This window comes from Phaenicophaeus curvirostris, chromosome 6 (assembly GCF_032191515.1).
Source record: "Phaenicophaeus curvirostris isolate KB17595 chromosome 6, BPBGC_Pcur_1.0, whole genome shotgun sequence".
NCBI classification, from domain to species: Eukaryota; Metazoa; Chordata; class Aves; order Cuculiformes; family Cuculidae; genus Phaenicophaeus; species Phaenicophaeus curvirostris.
Window position 1 is genome coordinate 749251 of NC_091397.1, and position 16469 is coordinate 765719.

General features: G+C 53.5%; 1 protein-coding gene across 2 annotated transcripts in view; it reads left to right on the forward strand.

Moving 5' to 3' along the window:
- Positions 1-16049, forward strand: part of SMARCC1 (SWI/SNF related BAF chromatin remodeling complex subunit C1) — a 63698-nt gene extending 47649 nt beyond the window's left edge. For both annotated transcript variants that reach the window (XM_069859145.1, XM_069859146.1), the window contains exons 25-28: positions 222-356; positions 2674-2935; positions 10205-10381; positions 13818-16049. In XM_069859145.1, the coding sequence (XP_069715246.1) occupies positions 222-356; positions 2674-2935; positions 10205-10381; positions 13818-13906 (663 nt within the window). In that variant the 3' untranslated portion in view covers positions 13907-16049. The remainder of the gene's footprint in view (positions 1-221; positions 357-2673; positions 2936-10204; positions 10382-13817) is intronic.
- The last annotated feature ends 420 nt before the right edge of the window (positions 16050-16469 follow it).

Genomic DNA, 16469 nt, shown 5'->3' on the forward strand with positions numbered 1-16469 from the left:
ATGGAGCTTGAAGCCCCTGATGCAGTGGGAGGTGTCCCTGCCCATGGCAGGGGTGGAACTGGATGATCTTTAAGGTCCCTTTCCACCCAAACTATTGTATGATTTCATAGCAGACACGTGTGGTTGGAATTGATCATCTCCAAGGTCTTTTCCAACCTAGAGATTCTACGATTCTATGCTGTGAAATGTGTTTAAAGTAAACCCCTTTGTTTTACCCTCAGCACCTAGCGGCAGTGGAAGAAAGAAAGATCAAGTCCCTGGTTGCTCTTCTGGTGGAGACGCAGATGAAGAAGCTGGAGATAAAACTTCGCCATTTCGAGGAGCTGGAGACTATTATGGACAGAGAGAAAGAGGCAGTAAGTATGGGGCTGATCTTACATCGGTCACTGGAGATCCCTGTGTGCTCTCAGCTGCAGAAGGAGCAGCTTCAGGGGGTTCTTCACCTTTGTGCAGGTCTTTCTTCTTCAGCAGGAATTCAGAATTACCGTCTCTGGTAGCATTGGAGCCGTCTTCTTCTCTATCCAACGTCTGTGCGTTAACATAAGGGCTGCATCCAGAGCAGCGTGGGCAGCAGGGAGGGAGGGGATTGTCCCCTCTGCTCCTCTCGGGGAGACCTCAGCTGGAGGGTTGGGGCCAGCTCTGGAATCCTCAGCAGGAGAAGGAGATGGAGCTGTTGGAACAGGGCCAGAGGAGGCTCCAAGGATGATGCGAGGGCTGGAGAACCTCCCGTACGAGGACAGGCTGAGAGAGTTGGGATGTTCAGGAGAAGAGAAGGCTCCCAGGAGACCTTAGAGCAGCTTCCAGAACCTGAAGGGGCTCCAAGAAAGCTGGGGAGGGGCTGTTCCCAAAGGCTTGTGGGGATGGGACGAGGGGCAATGGGGACAAACTGGAGAGGGGCAGAGTTAGACTGGACAGGAGGAGGAATTTCTTCCCCATGAGGATAGTGAGGCCCTGGAACAGGAGGAGCTGTGGCTGCCCCATCCCTGGAGGTGTTCAAGGCCACGTTGGATGGAGCTTGGAGCCCCTGATCCAGTGGGAGGTGTCCCTGCCCATGGCAGGGGTGGAACTGGATGATCTTTGAGGTCCCTTCCAACCCAAACTATTCTACGATTCTCTCTTCCTATGATTCTCCGATTCTGTGTTGCTGGGGATGCTCATAAAGGCTTTTTTTTTGGTCTGGGGCTCCACGAAGAGAGCGAAGCAGGAGCCCAGAAGAATAGGAGAGTTGAGCGTAGCCGTAGTTGTCCCCTAAGCCTTTGTTTCAGGTCACTTGCAATAATTCTTCTCCAAACTGCCTGCCACCTCCGCCGCACACGCACAATTACCCCTTTGGTCTCCGCGTCTCTTCGTTTTATCAGCTTCGTCCCGCTAACCCCTCTCCGCTTGGTCAAGGGAAGAAAAGGAGTTGTGGCAGCATGAATAATCACATTGTGGTCCCTCCACGCAGCCAACCAGCCCCCAGCGAGGAGCATGTTTTATTCATTAGGCTCCGTCCCATCTGGTTCCGTGGGTGAATGCCTGCTCGGTGGTTTTATTCCACGTTCATTCATGCTTTGTCAGCGATCCGGCTGCGAAAACAAAGTCTTGAGGGAGCTTTGGGAGTTTTGGAGAAGTTCTGCTAGGTGGAAGTCTCCCTGGCAACCCGCTTTGGAGATAAATTATGGAGAACGGCTTCAAAAACTCATGAAATATTTGTAAACCGGGCGCAAGGCCGTGCGTGCGGTTGCTTCGAAGAAATCGATGGAGAAACGCGGCTTGAGATCTTAAATAAATCAAATTGTTGCGAGTCAAATGGGAGCATCTCTGCTGTGAGAACAGGCTGGGAGAGTTGGGGCTGTTCAGGAGAAGAGAAGGCTGCGGGGAGACCTCAGAGCAGCTTCCAGGGCTGAAAGGGGCTCCAGGAACGCTGGGGAGGGACGTTTTCCGAGGGTCTGGAGTGACAGGACATGGGGCAATGGCTTTAAATTGGAAGGTGAAGGTCTAGGTGAGACATTAGGAAGAAATTCTTAATGATGAGGGTGGGGAGGCCCTGGAACAGGTTGCCCAGAGAAGCTGTGGCTGCCCCATCCCTGGAGGTGTTGAAGGCCACGTTGGATGGGACCTGGATCACCTTAACCCAGTGGGAGGTGTCCCTGCCCGTGGCAGGAGGTTGGAGCTGGATGGGCTTTGAGGTCCCTTCCAACCCAAACCGTCCTGCAGGGACACCTCCCACTGGAGCAGGTTGCTCCAAGCAAGAGACTCCACCGCTACCCTGGGTAGCTTAGAAGATTGAGAGAAAAACATGGACTCATAGAATCACCAGGTTGGAAGAGACCCACTGGATCATCGAGTCCAACCATTCCTATCAAACACTAAACATAGTTTCTTCTAGAATCGTGTTAATCCTGGATCTTCTCGAGGGACATGGGTTAGTGATTGATGGGAATGGTTGGACTCGATGATCCGGTGGGTCTTTTCCAACCTGGTGATTCTGTGATTCTCCACAGGTCTCATGGAATAAGGTGTTTCATTGAGAGCTTCTTGAGGACAAACCAAGTTAGGTTCATCAGTTCCAGCTGGAGAACTCCCTGGACCCTGTGGTTTATCAGTAGCGTAGGAGCTTGATTTGTAGATACTACTTGAAATGAAGGTTCTAAGCTTCACTTTGTCTTTTTTCCCCTGTTTTTGGTGTAGTTGGAGCAGCAGAGGCAGCAGCTGCTGACGGAACGTCAGAATTTTCACATGGAGCAGCTGAAATACGCCGAGCTGAGGGCTCGTCAGCAAATGGAGCAGCAGCAGCACAGTCAGAACCCCCCCCAGTCCCACCAGCACCCCAGCGGGCCTGGGATGAACCCCCTGGGGGCCCCAGCGCATCCAGGCTTGCTGCCTCACCAGCAGCCCCCGCCCTACCCCATGATGCACCACCAGATGCCACCACCCCACCCGCCACAGCCAGGTAAGAGCCGCAAGGGGACAATCCCCTTAAATTCATCGTCGTTCGTAGGAGATGGAAAGTAGAGGAGGAGGAGGAGGCGCTGCCGGGTAAAACCACCCGCGGTGTAATGGGTGGACCAGGAGGGTGGGGACAACCTGGAACAGGTTGCCCAGAGAAGCTGTGGCCGCCCCATCCCTGGCGGTGTTGAAGGCCACGTTGGATGAGTCTTGGAGCAACCTGATCCTGTGGGAGGTGTCCCTTCCCATGGTAGGGGTTGGAACTGGATGGGCTTTGAGGTCCCTTCCATCCCAACCCATTTCATGGTTCCATCCTTCTAACTTGCTGTCAACCAGAAGCCCCAGATCCCATCCCTGGAGGTGTTGAAGTCTAGGTTGGATGAGCCTTGGAGCCCCTGATCCAGTGGGAGGTGTCCCTGCCCATGGCAGAGGGTTGGACCTGGATGGTCTTTAAGATCCCTTCCAGTCCAAACCATTTCATGATTCTGTGATGAAACGTGGTTGATTTTTTCAATTCAATCGATGCTGTAGCCGCGTGGATGTGGCTCTTGGGGACACGTTTTAGTGGCGGAGTTGGCAGCGTTGGGTTCACGGTTGCATTTGATGATCTTTAACGTCTTTTCCAAGCTGATTTGTCTGTTCTTTGCTGCGTTGACCGCTCGGGCCTGTTCACGTAGGAGCGAAATGAAAAAACCTTTTGTGAACTGGAAAAAGAGCAAATGGAAAACGGATTAGAGGGTGGGATCGTTGCGTATGAGAGTGGCTCTAACGTAGAAGCTGCTGTTGATACGGAGACTGCAACAAGATTAAATGCTTTGTTGTCTTCACCAGGGGACTCGTAAAACACGTTATCTAGTCAATCACATAATATCTTATAGCTTCAGCCCCATCATGATCATCCAGGTCTTCTGCATCCCCTGTGACCCCTTTCAAAGCGTGTTGTGGGAAGGGTGGTTCTCTGTTAATTAGTCAGTCCATCTCTCTTTCAAATTTGATTAAAGTTAGTAGATTGACTTCTCCACCCCCACCCCCTCCTGCTGGAGGGCAGCAAGGCTGGATGAGGAGCTTCTGGCTCCTGCGAGAGGGAAGCATCTGGAGAGCAAGACGTAGGAGGAGCAGCTGAGGGACCTGGGGATGTTTAGGCTGGGAGAAAGAAGACTGAGGGGAGACCTAAAAGCTCTCCTAAACTTACCTATGAGGAGGTTGTAGTGAGGTTATCACATCACATTGGTCATGTTCTGGAATCCTCAGCAGAAGGAGGAGATGGAGCTGTTGGAACGGGGCCGGAGGAGGCTCCAAGGATGATGCGAGGGCTGGAGAACCTCCCGCACGAGGACAGGCTGAGAGAGTTGGGATGTTCAGGAAAAGAGAAGGCTCCGAGGAGACCTTCTAGAGACCTTCCAGAACCTGAAGGGGCTCCAGGAAAGCTGGGGAGGGGCTGTTCCCCAAGGCTTGTGGGGATGCGACGAGGGGGAACGGCTTGAAACTGGAAGGGGAAGATTTAGATGGGACATAAGGAAGAAATTCTTAACAATGAGGGTGGGGAGGCCCTGGAATACGTTGACTGGAGAAGTTGTGGCTGCCCCATCCCTGGAGGTGTTGAAGGCCACGTTGGATGGGGCTTGGAGCCCCTGATCCAGTGGGAGGTGTCCCTGCCCATGGCAGAGGTGGAACTGGATGATCTTTGAGGTCCCTTCCAACCCAACCCATTCTGTGATTCTAAATAGTGACTTTGGACGTTCTCTGATTCTGTGACCACACATCCAGTTTGTGCTGGGGACAGATTCCAGTGGGCAACCATCCAACGCAGCCCCGAGGAGAAGCTGGAGATGGAAACATCCTTCACAGTCTCCTTTTTAGCTGCGTGGGTTTAACTCCAGACTTCACCTCGGTTCTCACTGATGGTTTCAAACAGGTTCCTGGCCTGAAGAGTGACTGAAAATGGAACCGTTGGGTCAGCAGAGCGTGAAGAAAATGCTCCGTCAGATGCCTTTAAAGTGATTGACGAAAGCTGAAGGGATGGCAGGAAACAAAAAAGGGTCTGAGATGACATTTATAAATGGAAGAAGGAAAATTAATTCCTGCTTAGGGCTTTTCTGGGTTCAGAGGCAGAAGCAGTTGAGCCCCATCTCGTAACTACAAGTGAACTGCAAAGCTCTTTCTAGAGAAATGGTTTTTAGCTTAGATGTCAGTCTGGAAACAGCTGGAGAACATCTCCAGTGGAGGGTCGGCCTGGTAGCAGCTGGTGGACATCTCCAGTTGAGGGTCTGGAGGCAGCTGGAGAACATTTCCAGTCAAGGGTTGGTCAGAGAGCAGCTGGGGAACATCTGCAGTTGAGAATCTTTCTGGGAGCAGCTGGTGAACATCTCCAGTCAAAGATCAGTCTGATAGCAGCTGGGGAACGTCTCCAGTTGAGGGTCTGGAGGCAGCTGGAGAACATCTCCAGTCGAAGGTTGGTCAGGGAACAGGTAGGGGGCGAGGGGAACGGTTTGAAGCTGAAAGAGGAGAGATGGAGATGAGATCTTAGGGAGAAATGTTCTCCTGGGAGGGTGAGGAGGCCCTGGCCAAGGTTGCCTTGAGAAATGGTGGCTGCCCCATCCCTGGAGGGGTTCAAGGCCGGGTTGGATGGGGCTTGGAGCCCCTGATCCAGTGGGAGGTGTCCCTGCCCATGGCAGGGGTGGGACTGGATGGGCTTTGAGGTCCCTTCTGACCCAACCCATTCCATGATTCTATGATATGAAAACCCGGCCAGGCAAGAGGTGTTGTGGGGCCGCAGCAGTGGATGCGAGTCAGCTGGAACGTCCTCTGAGGATGCTGGATGATATTTTAGTAGCTGTCAGGGTTCTGTCATCTGAACATCTGCAGAGCTTCCCCAGGAAGCTCAGGCGGCTCCTGACAAGAATGTTTTATTGAGGAGACATAAATATTTGAAGGTTGCCGTGCGGAACAGGCGTCCTTGCTGGTGTGACGGCTTCTCCACGACGTTCCTCTTGTCGTACGTGCTTTGTTGGAGGAGAAGAATGGAGAAGCCTCCTCGGGGAGGCGGTGGGGACCTCGGGGTTGCTCGGCGCCGTTTGGAGGCGTCTGATTGCGGCGGCTCCATCGTTAGGGGGAGGAGAGGGATGGCGAAGAGAACCACCAGCCAAGTGGAAACGGTGCCGCTCCCCCGAGAGGCTAAATGAGTTATTGTGCTTAATTATTCGCGGTTCTCGGCAGTGGGATTGTCTGCTGCACTGGGGTGGGGAAAACGTGCTGAAGGAAAGGACGTGTCTGCGAGGTTGGTTAAGAAATACGGATTTCCGAGGCTTCTGACAAGCGTTCCCGGTGGGAAGGAGCATTGCAGAGCTCTGCAGAGGAGCTGGAAGGCAAGAAACCCGGGCTGGGGGAGGATGGGCTGGAGAGCAGCCCTGAGGAGAAGGACTCGGGGGGCTGGGGGGGAGAAGCTCCACAGGAGCTCAACATGAAACCCCCCGTGTCCTGGGCTGCATCCAGAGCAGCGTGGGCAGCAGGGAGGGAGGGGATTGTCCCCTCTGCTCCTCTCGGGGAGACCTCAGCTGGAGGGTTGGGGCCAGGGCTGGAATCCTCAGCAGGAGAAGGAGATGGAGCTGTTGGAACGGGGCCAGAGGAGGCTCCAAGGATGATGCGAGGGCTGGAGAACCTCCCGTACGAGGACACGCTGAGAGAGTTGGGATGTTCAGGAGAAGAGAAGGCTCCAAGGAGACCTTAGAGCAGCTTCCAGGACTGAAAGGGGCTCCAGGAAAGCTGGGGAGGGACTTATTCCAAGGGCCTGGAGTGACAGGACAAGGGGGAAGAGCTTTAAACTTGAAGGGGAAGATTTAGATTGGACCTAAGGAAGAAATTCTTAAAAACAAGGGTGGGGAGGCCCTGGAACAGGTTGCCCAGAGAAGCTGTGGCTGCCCCATCCCTGGAGGTGTTGAAGGCCACGTTGGATGGGGCTTGGATCACCCTGATCCAGTGGGAGGTGTCCCTGCCCATGGCAGGGGTGGGACTGGATGATCTTTAAGGTCCCTTCCAACCCAACCCATCCCGGGAGCTGTTCTCCTCACGTTCCCCCAGCAGAGCTGGGAAACCCTTCACTCAGTAGGAGGAGCAGGTTCCTGCGAAGCCCTGCGGAAAGCCGAGGGATGTTAGACGCAGGCGGCTCTGCTCCTCTCTGGAATCGCGGCTCCCGCGGGAGGGACTCCCTTCCCCTAGCGCTGGCAGCTTCTCTCTTGGAACGGTAAACGAAGAGGATTTGAATCGACTCCAAGCTTTGTGCCTCACGCTCCGCCGGCTGCTGCAGGGAAAGCGAAACATTAAACCTGTTCCCACTCCAGCGGCCCTCGAGTCGCTGATTTAATAGAGGGAGAGAGCCTTACTTCATCAAGATAAATACCCTGGAGAGCCTTTAAAAACGACTCCTTCTCCGTTTCGCGGTCGGGTGGATCCGCGGTTGGCCGTCGGCTGAGAGCTCAGCACTTCGGAGCAATCACAGAATCATAGAAATACGAGGTTGGAAAGGACCCACCGGCTCATCGAGTCCAACCATCCCCATCAATCACTGACCCGTGTCCCTCAGCACCTCGGCCACCCAGCCCTTAAACCCCTCCAGGGAAGGGGATTCAACCACTGGTTGATGTCTCCAGTCTCCCAACATCTAAAGGGTTTTTCGTTTTTGGCTCCTAAATCTCCTTTTATTGAACCTTTTGGCTTTTATCTCTTCCCGCGTCTGCGGTTTTTGAAGCTCTCCCCGTTATGTAGGTCACACTTGCGTGTTTTCTGCTTGAGCCGCTGTCTTGAAGCGATGGCGCTTGTACAATGAAAAGCGTGAGCTGTAAAAATAGAGCTTCGTGGAGCAGTAGGAGTCATGTCCCCTCGTGTAATCCCAGTTTGGGTTTAGTGCTCAGCTCCACCGTTACGGAGTTCTGGGACGTGATAGAATTGTGGAATGGAATGGGTTGGGTTGGAAGGGACCTCAAAGATCATCCAGTTCCACCCCTGCCAGGGGCAGGGACACCTCCCACTGGATCAGGGGCTCCAAGCTCCATCCAGCGTGGCCTTCAACACCTCCAGGGATGGGGCAGCCACAGCTTCTTGGGGCAACCTGTTCCAGTTCCTCCCCACCCTCATCATGAAGAAATTCCTCCTCCTGTCCAGTCTCACTCTGCCCCTCTCCAATTTGTCCCCATTGCCCCTCGTCCCATCCCCACAAGCCTTTGGGAACAGCCCCTCCCCAGCTTTCTTGGAGCCCCTTCAGGTTCTGGAAGGTCTCTAGAAGGTCTCCTCGGAGCCTTCTGTTCTCCAGGGTGAACAAGCCCAACTCTCTCAGCCTGTCCTCGTACGGGAGGTTCTCCAGCCCTCGCATCATCCTTGGAGCCTCCTCTGGCCCCGTTCCAACAGCTCCATCTCCTCCTCCTGCTGAGGATTCCAGAGCTGACCCCAACCCTCCAGCTGAGGTCTCCCCGAGAGGAGTCGAGGGGACAATCCCCTCCCTCCCTGCTGCCCACGCTGCTCTGGATGCAGCCCAGGACACGGGGGGTTTCTGGGCTGGGAGCGCACGTTGCCGGCTCCTGTGGACCTTCTCCCCCCCAGCCCCCCGAGTCCTGCTCTCCATCTCATTGTCCTCCAGAGCTCCCCCTTTCTTGGCTTCGATGGCATGTTCTGAGCCTTTTCTTTGTTGGAGGGCTCTGTCACCGCTCTGTCTCGCCTTTCTTGCCTGGCGTTTGGGGTGGAACGAGCTCTTCTGGAGGAAACCTTTACAATCCATGCCTCGTAGCTGCTTCACTAAGTGAAATGCTGCACCTTTATGTAAAAGGGAAATGTAATTGGATTATGCAAAATAAATCTCTCCAAATGAGGTTTTAAAGCATCAATCACCCAGCTGGAGGTGTCTGAATCCAGGCGATTCCAGCAGCTCCTCCATGCAGCTGGAACAGAAAGATCTCGTACGAGCTGATGTGTTAGGAAGACTCAGAACCCGCCCTCGTATCAGAATCAGAGAATCATGGAAGGGTTTGGGGTGGAAGGGACCTCAAAGCCCATCCACTTCCACCCCCCTGCCATGGGCAGGGACACCTCCCACTGGATCAGGGGCTCCAAGCTCCATCCAACGTGGCCTTCAACACCTCCAGGGATGGGGCAGCCACAGCTTCTCTGGGCAACCTGTTCCAGGGCCTCCTCACCCTCATCGTGAAGAATTTCTTCCTAATATCTCACCTACGTCTTCCCCTTCCAATTTAAAGCCATTCCCCCTCATCCTGTCACTCCAGATCTTTGTTATAAGCCTCTCTCCAGCTTTCCTGGAGCCCCTTTCGGTGCTGGAAGCTGCTCTAAGGTCTCCTCGGAACCTTCTGCAGGCTGAACATCGCAACTCTCTCAGCCTGTCCTCGTACGGGAGGTTCTCCAGCCCTCGCATCATCCTTGGAGCCTCCTCTGGCCCCGTTCCAACAGCTCCATCTCCTTCTCCTGTTGGGGATTCCAGAGCTGGCCCCAGCACTAGGGTTTTTCATAAAATCATAAAATCACCAGGTTGGAGGAGACCCACTGGATCATCGAGTCCAACCATGCAGAGATTTCATAGCAGAAGTTTCCATAGCAGTTTTGAACTGTGTGATTTCACTTCTGCTGTTAAATTCATCCATGCCCTTTGTGGCTGCTCTTTTTCTTTAAGTTCTCTTACTGCGGCACCTCGTTTCCATCGCTATGAAATGCCTCGTGTTGACGTTTGGAGAGATGACAAAGCTCTGGGGTGACCATAGAGCAGCTTCCAGTACCTGAAGGGGCTACAAGAAAGCTGGGGAGGGACTTTTTCCAAGGGCCTGGAGTGATAGGACGAGGGGAACGGCTTTAAACTGGAGGGGAAGATGTAGATGAGACATTCAGAAGAAATTCTTCACGATGAGGGTGGGGAGGCCCTGGAACAAGTTGCCCCAAGAAGTGGTGGCTGCCCCATCCCTGGAGGTGTTGAAGGCCACGTTGGATGGAGCTTGGAGCCCATGATCCAGTGGGAGGTGTCCCTGCCCATGGCCAAGGTGGAACTGGACGGGCTTTGAGGTCCCTTCCAACTCAAACCCTTCCACGGTTGTATGACAAGTGCGCTCTGGTTCCTCCTGACTTTCGGGGAATCCGAGGCCTTCCCTTGGGTGTTTGGGGCATGGATGGAGTTGGTTCTCCTGCACAAGGATCTTCTCACTGCTCAGACAACAACTAGACTCTGTTTTTCATTCCGTGTTCCAAACAAATCTCACCATCATATCCTTTCACTCTTCTCCAGGTCAGATGCCGGGACCTGGAGCCATGATTCCTGGACAGCCCATGCCAGGCCGGATGATGCCAACGGTGTCGGCCAACATCCATCCAGCTGGTGGTGGCCCCGCTCCTCCTGGCATGTCACCCATGTCAGGGAATCTCATTGGACCTCGTGTTCCTCTCGCAGCTCCAAATGGGATGTGTAAGTGGATCTCCAGGAGGTTCAGCTGAACATTAGGAGGGGGTTGAGTCCCCTTCCCTGGAGGGGTTTAAGGGCCGGGTGGACGAGGTGCTGAGGGACATGGGTCAGTGATTGATGGGGATGGTTGGACTCCATGATCCAGTGGGTCTTTTCCAACCTGGTGATTCTGTGATTCTATGAATGTGTCCTTAGTAAACTCACAGGTGACACCAAGCTGGGAGGACCTGTCGATCTGCGTGAGGGTCAGGAGGCTCCAAAGGGGCATCTGGACAGTCTGGGTCCATGAGCTGAGGCCAGTGGGGTGAGGTTCCACCAGGCCAAGTGCTGAGTCCTGCACTTGGGACACAACAACCCCGAGCAGCTCCAGGCTTGGGGAAGAGCAGCTGGAAAGTGCCTGGAGGAGAAGGACCTGGGGGGTTGGTTGATAGTGGATGAACATGAGCCAGCGGTGGCCCAGGTGGCCAAGGAGGCCACCAGCATCCTGGCTTGGAGCAGCCCTGGGGTGGCAGCAGGAGCAGGGAAGGGATTGTCCCCCTGGACTCGGGGCTGGTGAGGCCACAGCTCGACTCCTGGGGTCAGTTTTGGGTCCCTCACTCCAAGAAAGACCTTGAGGGGCTGGAGAACGTCTGGAGAAGGGAACGGAGCTGGGGAGGGGCTGGAGAACAAGGTTTGTGAGGAGCAGCAGAGGGCCCTGGGGGTGTTTAACCTGGAGAAGAGGAGGCTGAGGGGAGACCTCATGGCTCTTGTGTCACTTGCTGGAGAGATAGTTGGAGTCCAAACCTCCTTATCTGCTGCAGGAAGAAGATGATCTCTTCACATTAGCAACCAAAAGCTGCTGCCAGGGCTTTGCTTGAAGCTTTAAGTGCTCATCTCCCCTCTAGGCATCCGAACGCGCTCCATTGTCCTTTCTTTTATTTATAACATCCTATATTTTATTTATAATGATGCTGAGGCTCTTTGAGCATCATCAAAAACCTCTCGTGAGGTTTGGAAGAATGCAGGGTTTGGGGATTAACAATAGCTAAATCCTTAAATAGAGGAGGTCACAAAAAAACTCAGTTCAACGATGCCTTCCGGAAAATTTAGCACCGTGAAATTAGAAAGAGGAAATCCTAATTACGAAGAAGCAAAAAAAGTTTATTTGGAATGTTCCTTAAGTGGTTTCGATCTCCAAAAACGAAGTGTATGTCTGCCAACCCCAAAAAAAAGCAGCTGAAGGCAGTAGCCAAGGTGTGGGTGTTCTTGGATGAGCGTAAGAGGTTGGTCAAGCCCTGGAGGCTAAAGGAAACCCGGCGTTGGCGTTGGATGCTCCGTCTGGGACTCCTCAATGGTTTCTCTGTACCAGGAGAAGCGTGGGGCAAGGTGCTGCTCCACGCAAGGTCATGGGAGGTGTCTCTGCCCATCACAGGAGGTTGGAACCTGATGATCTTTAAGGTCCCTTCCAACCCAAACTATTCTAGGATTCCATGAATTGTTGTCTTAACCTTCAAAAATGTCGTTCAACCTAAGCGTCACCAAGCAGGCTGCAGTCCAGAGGAGACCATGGAGATGATCTGAGGGCTGGGGCATCTCTGTTATACGAGGACAGGCTGATGGGGGTTGAGTTGTTCTGCTTGGAGAAGAGAAGGCTCCAGGGAGACCTTAGAGCAGCTTCCAGGCTGGGAGGGGCTCCAGGAAAGGTGGGGAGGGGCTCTGGATCAGGGAGGGCAGGGACAGGACAAGGGGGACAGTTTGAAGCTGAAAGAGGGGAGATGGGGATGAGATCTTAGGAAGAAATGTTCTCCTGGGAGGGTGATGAGGCCCTGGAACAGGTTGTCCAGAGAAGTGGTGGCTGCTACATCCCTGGAGGTGTTGAAGGCCACGTTGGATGGGGCTTGGAGCCCCTGATCCAGTGGGAGGTGTCCCTGCCCAGGGCAGGAGATGGAACTGGAGGGGCTTTGAGGTCCCTTCCAACCCAAACCATCCCATGGTTCCATGATTCTAACTTGCCATCACCCAGAACCCCCAGATCCCATCCCTGGAGGTGTTCAAGGCTCGGTTGGATGGATTTTTGAGCAGAGGGGTTGAAACTGGATGATCTTTGAGGTCCCTTCCAACCTGTATCATTCCGTTTCTGTGCCCTTTGATCCCCTGGAGCTCCTCTCCCAAAACATACTGGGGCAAAACCATCTTGTTTGGGCTTCAGCTCCAGGGAGGTGCTGAGGAACACCGACTCGGCGCCGTTCACCACCAGAAGCACAAAATCCTCCTTTCTGCTGCTATTTTTGTTCAGACCTTCTTGTGCCCCTCTAGCTTTGCGTTTTCCTTCCTTCTTTCTGAGCCTCTGCCCCTGGGAATATCTCACGTCAGGTTGTATTGCTGCCTCGCTCTTAATTTCTCTTTTTTTTTTCCTCCTCTACTAAACAAGTCAGTCAAGTTCCATTAACATCTCCTCTCTCTGCGTGGTAGACGGCGCTTTGTATCCTTCGTTTCTTGCCTCCTACGGATGCATCTGTGCCTCCGTCTACTTTAACCTCCGTGCAGCGCTCGGAGCTCGAGTGCAGGTCCTGGTTTTGTTTGAAATAGCAAAGAGCCGTAATCGAAAGGCTGGAGAACGGAGCTGGGAGAGAGGAGATGCTCAAAAAGTTGCTTGGTGTGAACGTCGCCGGCTGCTGAGCTGCGGGTCTCGTCTTCGCTGTAAAAAAAAAGGAATTTTATCGGCCTTCAGAGGGTCCGTGCGTTGCTAAAGCACCAGAAAACATGCAGTGGAGCTTCATGTGGAGCTTAAGAGGTGGAGAAGCTGCAGCAAGGCTGTTTCTGAGCCAAATCCTTGCTGGTTTCATAGGATTGTAGAGTGGTTTGGGTTGGAAGGGACCTTAAAGATCATCCAGTTCCACCCACTGGATCAGGGGCTCCAAGCCCCATCCAACGTGGCCTTCAACGCCTCCAGGGGTGAGATCTGGGGGTTCTGGTTGAGAGCAAGTTAGAATCATGGAACCGTGGAACAGTTTGTGTTGGAAGGGACCTTAAAGATCATCCAGTTCCACCCCTGCCATGAGCAGGGACACCTCCCGCTGGATCAGGGGCTCCAAGCCCCATCCAACGTGGCCTTCAACACCTCCAGGGATGGAGCAGCCACCACTTCCCTGGGCAACCCAGGCCAGTGTCTCATCTGGAAGAATTTCTTCCTCATATCTAATAAACTTTCCATCTTCCTCATCCTGTCACTCCACGCCCTTGGAAAAAAGTCCCTCCTCAGCTTTCCTGGAGCCCCTTTCAGTGCTGGAAGCTGCTCGAAGGTCTCCTTGGAGCCTTCTCTTCTCCAGGTTGAACGACCCCAACTGAGATGACCACGTCTCCCATGGCGTATGGACAACTGGGTGTTTGCGTTGGGTTCCTTTGCCGTGTTCACCCTCTCTTGGTGTCCTCCTCACCGTTTCTCTCCTCTTTCTTTCAGATCCTCCTCCTGCGCAGCCACCTCCTCCAGCAGAAGGGGTGACCCCTCCTCCTCCAGCAGGAGCTCCACCAGCCTCAGCCGCTCCCTAAGCAGCCAAGGAAGAAGGAACTTCTCCAGCAACATAGTGGTGACCAAAAAAATTGGATTCCTCAGTTCCCTCCTGTTCCCTTGGGAGGTTCCCACCTCCCGTTGGCCTGTCCTAGTCGCGTGTGCGTAGACGCACATCTCCAAGCACATCTCCACAACCTCTTTCTCCCCCTTCTCCTCCAAACCTGGCAGCGCTCGGCATTCCTTTGGGGAAGCTTTAGATCCCTCCGTGTTGCTGGTGGGAAGTCCTGGAAGCTTTGGTCTGCTTGCCTTCCAGCGCGTGCTCGACTCTGGTTTCTTTCCTCTTGGTGTTTTGAGCTTTGGGATCTCCCAGGAGGGGGGAAAACCCCAAGATTTTAAGGTGGAGGCATCACCCGAGGGTTAGGATGTAGGACGTGCCCACTCCACCTGGGATTTTGAGGTTCTCCAGGTAGAGCGAAGCATCAAGATCGGATGCCAAACCAGCAGGCTTTGAGCAGGGAAGGTGCAGGAGCACGGGACGCGCGATGCCGGCTGTGGTCGTTAGAGATAGGCGATCGTTAAGGACGGCAGCCGAGTCCTTGGGAGCTGCCTCGTTAACTTATTCACGAAATGATTGATCCGGTGCGAACGAAGCCAGGAGCGAATCGATTGGAACAAAAACCCCTCAATGGGAGGAGTTTTGCTCCGGTTTTTACCTTCCTTTCGCCTTTGAAGGTGGTAGTTGGAACCTCCCCTCCGAGTAGTTTGGTACAGTAGCCAACTGAGGAATAAAATCATGATTTTTAGTCCCTTTTTTTTGGAGCCTATACTTTGTACTTTTTAAAAACGAACAAAACAACCCCCCCAAAAAAAAAGAAAATTTAAAAATAGTAGTAGATAGCGAAGAAGTGGTAGCGTACGGGATGGGGTCGGGATGGGACGGCTGGGGAACGCCACAACTACCTCCTGCAGACACTCGAGGTGGGCAGGGCAGGGACCACGGGGACGTGTCTGTGGGGCAGCTCACGCGGCACCTTCTGCTCATGGACCTTCTGCACTCTTGGAGGGGGTTGTGGGTAGAGGAGCCACTCCAGGAGGAGCTTTCGTTGGGTGAGACCATCACCAGCGCCGCTCTTGGAGACCTCCAGGCTGCCTAAATCACTTGTTTGCTTCTCTTTAGCGACTCTTTGGTGACCGTGGTTCAGGTTCTCCACCCTCGTTGGGGCTTAAGAGGGTTTGGCAGGTTCCCTCGCCAAAGGTCTGAAGCTACTTGCTTATCTAAAGGGTTGTTTTCAGCAACCAGGCGCGAGGTGGTGGTCTAAGGCTTGACCGGAGAGACATTTCCCACTTCATCTGAAACCCCCAGGACCACGTAGACCATCAAGACAAGGATCTGCTTTGAAAAACCCTCAGGTGATTGACTTTTCCATGTTAACAGTTGAACCGCCCAGGTCCTGAGCGCGCGGGGAGGTGGAACAACCATTCCTGGGCCATGTTTTAGATGATCACCTCGTTATCCCCATGCGTAGAGGTGGAACAACCATTCCTGGGCCGCGTTCTTAGATGATCACCTCATTATCCCCGTGCGTAGAGGTGGAACAACCATTCCTGGGCTGTGTTCTTAGATGATCACCTCGTTATCCCCATGCGTAGAGGTGGAACAACCATTTCTGGGCTGTGTTCTTAGATGATCACCTCGTTATTCCCGTGTGGGGAGGTGGAACAACCATTCCTGGGCCACGTTTTAGATGATCACCTCGTTATCCCTGTGCGTAGGAACGATGCTTTCCCCTCTCAAGCTCTCCGAAGCCGCAGTGCCTCGCAGCAAACGGTCAGGACCTGCCTGCCTTCTGCCTCCCACCAAGGAAATTCCTCCCCAGCGGTACCTTTCCCTCTAGGCTCTTTGGGGTGGGATTTTCTGGTTCAGACCCTAGTCCAGTTTAGAATAACCTCAGGTTGTTTTTAGCGCGTTCACGAATAAAGGATCCAGGTGGAGACTTATTTTTTACTGTCCTAGCGCTGATCCTACAGAGCTCCTCGAGCTCTCACACTGTTTTGTTTCTGTATAAATAATCCGCGTGCTGATTTTTTCATCTGATCCTCTGTATAGGGCGGGTTTTATTCCTGCGAGGCAGCCACCCGATTTTGTGAAATAAAGAAACAACGTGGTTTTTTTGTACAAAGCTTGCGCCTCTTTCTCTGGAATCTCCTTTTGTTTGTGTCTTCTGGAGGAGTTGGGAATAGGGTATGGGTCTGTTCTTCTGGAGGTGTTGAAGGACACGTTGGATGGGGCTTGGAGCAACCTCAGCCAGTGGGAGATGCCCTTGCCCATGGCAGGGAGGTGGATTTTGATGGGCTTCAAGGTCCCTTCCGACTCAAACCATTCCATGCTTCCATGATTCTAACTTGATGTCAACCAGAACACCCAGATCCCATCCCTGGAGGGGTTCAAGGCCAGGTTGGATGGGGCTTGGAGCCCCTGATCCAGCGGGAGGTGTCCCTGCCATGTTCAGGGGGTTGGAACTGGGTGGGCTTTGAGGTCCCTTCCAACCCAAACCATTCCACGATTCCATGATTTTGGGTCTGCACGGAATCATAGAATAA